Here is a 4,656-nt window from a genome sequence, read left to right on the forward strand (position 1 = left end):
TTTTCTCCTTTTTCCATATCCTTTTCTTCCCATTCTCCTTCCTTCTCTTAAACTTCTCTCCCCTTTTTTCCTTTCCCCACTCCAATCGCTCTCTCTCCCTCTTCCTTTCCCTCCTCCTCTCTCTCTCTCTCTCTCTCTCTCTCTCTCTCTCTCTCTCTCTCTCTATCTCTCTCCTTTCAACCCCATGCCTTTCTATCCTCTCCCTCCCCTCCCACCCCCTCCCCATTCCCTTCGTGTTCCCTTCCCTCCCCTTCCCCCTCCCCCATTCCCTTCCCTTCCCCCTCCCCATTCCCTCCCCCTCCCCATCCCCATTCCCCCCACTCCCCTCCATTCCCTACCCCTCCTTCCCCCTCCCCGACCCCTTCCCTTCTCCCTCCCCATTCCCCCCCCACGCCCTTCCCTCCCCTCCCCCTTTCCCCCTCCCCTTCCCTACCCCTCCTTCCCAACCCACCATCCCCCACCCTCCTCTTTCCAACCTAAAACCCTCTTCTCTCTCTAATCCTTTCCTCCTCGCCCACAGGAGTCTGGCAAGTGCCCATGGTGATGTGGCAGGACCTGACTGGCGGCCGTTGCTCCATGGGCGACGCCTGCACCACGCCCCCCGACGCTGAGGGAGTCTACAAGATGCTGATCAAGAACTTCGAGAGACACTATACCAGCAACAGGTGGGTTTCGAGAGTGGTGTGGTGTTTCCTTTTTGGTGTTTTCTCTGGTTGGGTATGTATGTTTTGATGGTAATGTTTCAGGTGGTGATGAAAAGGTGATGTTGATAGATACGGAGACTCCTCAGTGCTGTTATTATCATTACTTTCATTTCTACCGTAATCAACTTCATCTTCTTTCTCCTGCTCCTCCATTTCATTAACCACATCCTCATCATTATTTTCATGCACCTTCTCTTCCTCCTCATCCTCACCACCACCACCACCATCATCATAATCATCATCATCATCATCATCTTCATCATCTTCACCATCCTCATCTTCATCCTCATCCTCATCATCACATTATCATCATCACCACCACCTCCATCATCATCTTCCTCCTCCTCCTCCTGCTCACTGTCATCATCACCACCATCCTCATCATCGTAATCCTCCTCCTCCTCCTCCTCCTCATCATCATCATCATCATCCTCTTGATCATCACCACCACCCCCAAACCTCCTCCTCCTCATCACCGTCATCATCACCACCATCCTCATCTTCATCATCATCATCATCCCCACCACCATCCTCATCTTCCTCCTCCTCCTCTTCATCATCATCATCCAGACAAAAAAAAAAAAAAATAAAAATAAATAAAAAAATCCCCCAACCTCACCACTCACCCCCATTGCAGGGCTCCCTTCGGCCTGTTCTACCACGCCGCTTGGTTCACCACACCTCACCACAAGGAAGGGTTCATCGCCTTCCTGGACACCATCACCGCCATGGACGACGTCTGGCTCGTCACTAACTGGCAGCTCCTCCAGTGGATGCGCGACCCTCAGCCCCTGAGCACAGTCAAGAACTTCCCTGCGTTTGGCTGCAATTACCCAGTAAGTTTGGCATAACTGTTTTATTTATTTATTTATTTATGATAATAATAATAATAATAATAATATTTATTATTATTTTCATTATTATCATTATTATTGTTTTTATTATTATTGTTATTTGAGGGGGAGGGAGACTTCCTTTTAAATAATCTTCGTGTGTTTTTCTTTCTTCTTGTTGTTTTTTATTGTTATTGTTATTCTTTTTTAGAGTTCTTATTCAAAGTTTGGGAGATGATATTCCTTCCAATTGGGGAAGTTTTTGAGAAATTTGAATTACTTTTTTTTCTTTCTTTCTTTTCTTCCTTCATCTAAGATTAATTCTTCGTGTCTCTTGCCTCCACGATTTCCTTTTTCTTTATTATCATTCATTCCCCTCCATTCTTGCTTTCCATTTCCTATGTCCGTCGATTCGAAGCCGTTGACGATGCCATTGTCACGAATAAACGTAAATGAGTATCGAATCTATTTCAATCTCTCTTCTTGTGCCTCATTTTACGTTCTCCGTTTGCCTCATTTACGTTCTGTTTTTTGCGTCATTGTACGTTCTTCTTTTGCCTCATTGTACGTTATTCTTTTGCCTCACTGTACGTTATTCTTTTGCCTCATTTTACGTTCTCCTTATACCTTATTGTACGTTATTCTTTTGCCCCATTGTACTTTCTCATTTTGCCTCATTTACGTTCTGTTTTGGCCTCATTGTATGTTCTATTGTGGTCTCATTGTACGTTCTCCTTTTACCTCATTGTACGTTCTTCTTTATCCTCATTGTACGCTCTCATTTTGCCCCAATGTACCTTCTCCTTTTGCCTCATTGTGTGTTCTCGTTTTGCCTCATTGTACGTTCTATTATGGTCTCATTGTACGTTCTTCTTTTGCCTCATTGTGTGTTCTCGTTTTGCTTCAATGTACGTTCTCGTTTTGCCTCATTGTACATTCTCGTTCTTCCTCCTTGTGTGTTCTCGTTTTGCCTCATTTACGTTCTGTTTTGGCCTTATTGTACCTTTTCCTTTTGCCTCACTGTACACCCTTCTAACCCCGCCCTCCTCTGCCCGCAGGACCGCAAGCGTTGCACCAGCACCAAGGTCTGCAACGTCTGGCACAAGGGGGGCGTACGTTACATGCGGACGTGCCAACAGTGTCCCGAGAAGTATCCCTGGACTGGCAACACCGGCGTCAACAGCCCCCTTAACGATCTCTAAAGAGGACCCTAACTTATTGCCCCATCTCACGACTGTGATCTTGTGATTTTTTTCGTCCGAGCTTGTCGTTTCAGGACCACCGGGGGTCGTCGGAGGTCGTCGAAGTATGGCCAGGAGGAGAACTGTTTACGAGGAAGTTATCGTGAAATTGGATGTTTTTTTGGGGGGATAATCTTATCGTATGTAGAACGACCCCGTGCTTCTGAACGAACATGATGTGACGGCACACGACTGAACGCCTATTACGCAAGGTTAATTAGGTTTAAGCACCTGTGTTAAAATATTTCGAAATCATTGCCATTTTACAATCGGAACAAAGAGAGGCCCTTGTTGCCCTTAAAATACGTGTTTCATGCCCACGCAATCATTCTTAAACACTTATACGCTTTACTTAGTTTGGTAAACAGTGCAAACTCCTATGGAGTCCTTTTTATTAGAACGTAATTTTTTACATATTCACAAAAAATCGCAATAAAATACAAAAAAGAGCTATCCACACACAACTATTCCATTTGCAAAAGTGGCATGAAGCAAGTCCTCAGTAAACTTCCTTTTATTGTAATATTTTGACCCTTAACCTTGGCGATATTAAAAGTGTCATTGTCAGCCCTTGTTAAACTGCACAACGTTCGAGTAATTTTCATTTTCAAGATATAGAAGAGAATGAACTTTATTGAACTTAAGTAAAAGTATAAAGAGTCTGGTAATGTCACACACAATATAGACTAAGAGATGTAGATATGTATATAGACATTTCATTTTACATGTTATAACTGTACCCTTGAGCATATGGTTGAAAAAAGAGATGTTCTGGCTATATCAGTGCAATAAATAATAAATATTAGCTCCGCTCTATATTAGATACTTCCCCGAAAACTAACTAACCCCCATCAATATTGGACTGTAGAAAGGTACGTTGCTCTACTGGCATTCCTTATAAATATTTGTTCATGTTGACGTATCCCTCCCTTTTTTATACACAAGATTGATATTTTTGTCAAGTATACCTTTTAAAAGATTTTTTTTACGATTTATTTTTTTGTTTGTTCGTTCCTTTTTTCTCTCTATTTCTTTTAATTTCTTCCTTTGATTTAATGTGCCAAGGGAGCACTTATGTAAAAGGTGAAGACGCTGTGGAAAATAGTTTTTGTTTTTATGGCGTTGGTGTGTAGAAGGACCGATTAAAAAAAAACCCTCAGGGCTGAGGTTTCACGCACGCGAGACGGAAGCTGACGACGGAAAAGTTATTCATAGTTCCCCCTGTGAAGTCACGTGGTTTATAGCACCATTTTCTTTATATTCGTGATCCTTCGGGTTAAACTTGAATGACTTTCCTGCGCTGGAGGAAAGTATTACTATTGTTATTTCTGTATATTTTTTTTCTGTTTTTTTAATATCCTGTTTGTAATTTCTTGAGCTACCATACCTCAAGAAAATATTCACATTCAGATTCGAGTAATAAAAACATCTTTACTCATGAACATAAACATCATTTGTTATGCAAAAAAGAACAAATTTCCCCTTCTCTAACTGTGACGTTAAACAGAATGAAATATTAATAATTTGTATATTAAAAAAAAATAAAAGATCAAAGAATCATATAATGGAAGGGGCATCTTTCTTGCTCCCGAAAATAAATGAAAAATTCAACTGATAAAATGAATAAACTTTTGTTTCTATACACTTTCTTTTATTTACCATTGTGAGATCAAAAGGTCCTTATGAAAATTATTTACATTATGTAGCAAAATTGCTACATAATATGCACTTTCATAAGTATTACAAATGTTATGTGCGTATATTTCACACACATAAAATATGCATACATAAGTACACACACACATATACACACACACACACATATATTTGTGAATATATTTGTACACGCACACACGCACACACACACACACACACACA

At 41.2% G+C, this 4,656-nt stretch overlaps 1 protein-coding gene across 27 annotated transcripts in view; it reads left to right on the plus strand.

Annotated features, from left to right (window-relative positions):
• Positions 1-4,420, plus strand: part of Cda5 (Chitin deacetylase-like 5) — a 136,933-nt gene extending 132,513 nt beyond the window's left edge. For all 27 annotated transcript variants that reach the window (XM_070125835.1, XM_070125851.1, XM_070125847.1 and 24 more), the window contains 3 exons: positions 521-665; positions 1,342-1,540; positions 2,596-4,420. In XM_070125835.1, coding sequence (XP_069981936.1) covers positions 521-665; positions 1,342-1,540; positions 2,596-2,739 — 488 coding nt within the window. In that variant the 3' untranslated portion in view covers positions 2,740-4,420. The remainder of the gene's footprint in view (positions 1-520; positions 666-1,341; positions 1,541-2,595) is intronic.
• The last annotated feature ends 236 nt before the right edge of the window (positions 4,421-4,656 follow it).

This window comes from Penaeus vannamei, chromosome 9 (genome assembly GCF_042767895.1).
Source record: "Penaeus vannamei isolate JL-2024 chromosome 9, ASM4276789v1, whole genome shotgun sequence".
Taxonomy (NCBI): domain Eukaryota; kingdom Metazoa; phylum Arthropoda; class Malacostraca; order Decapoda; family Penaeidae; genus Penaeus; species Penaeus vannamei.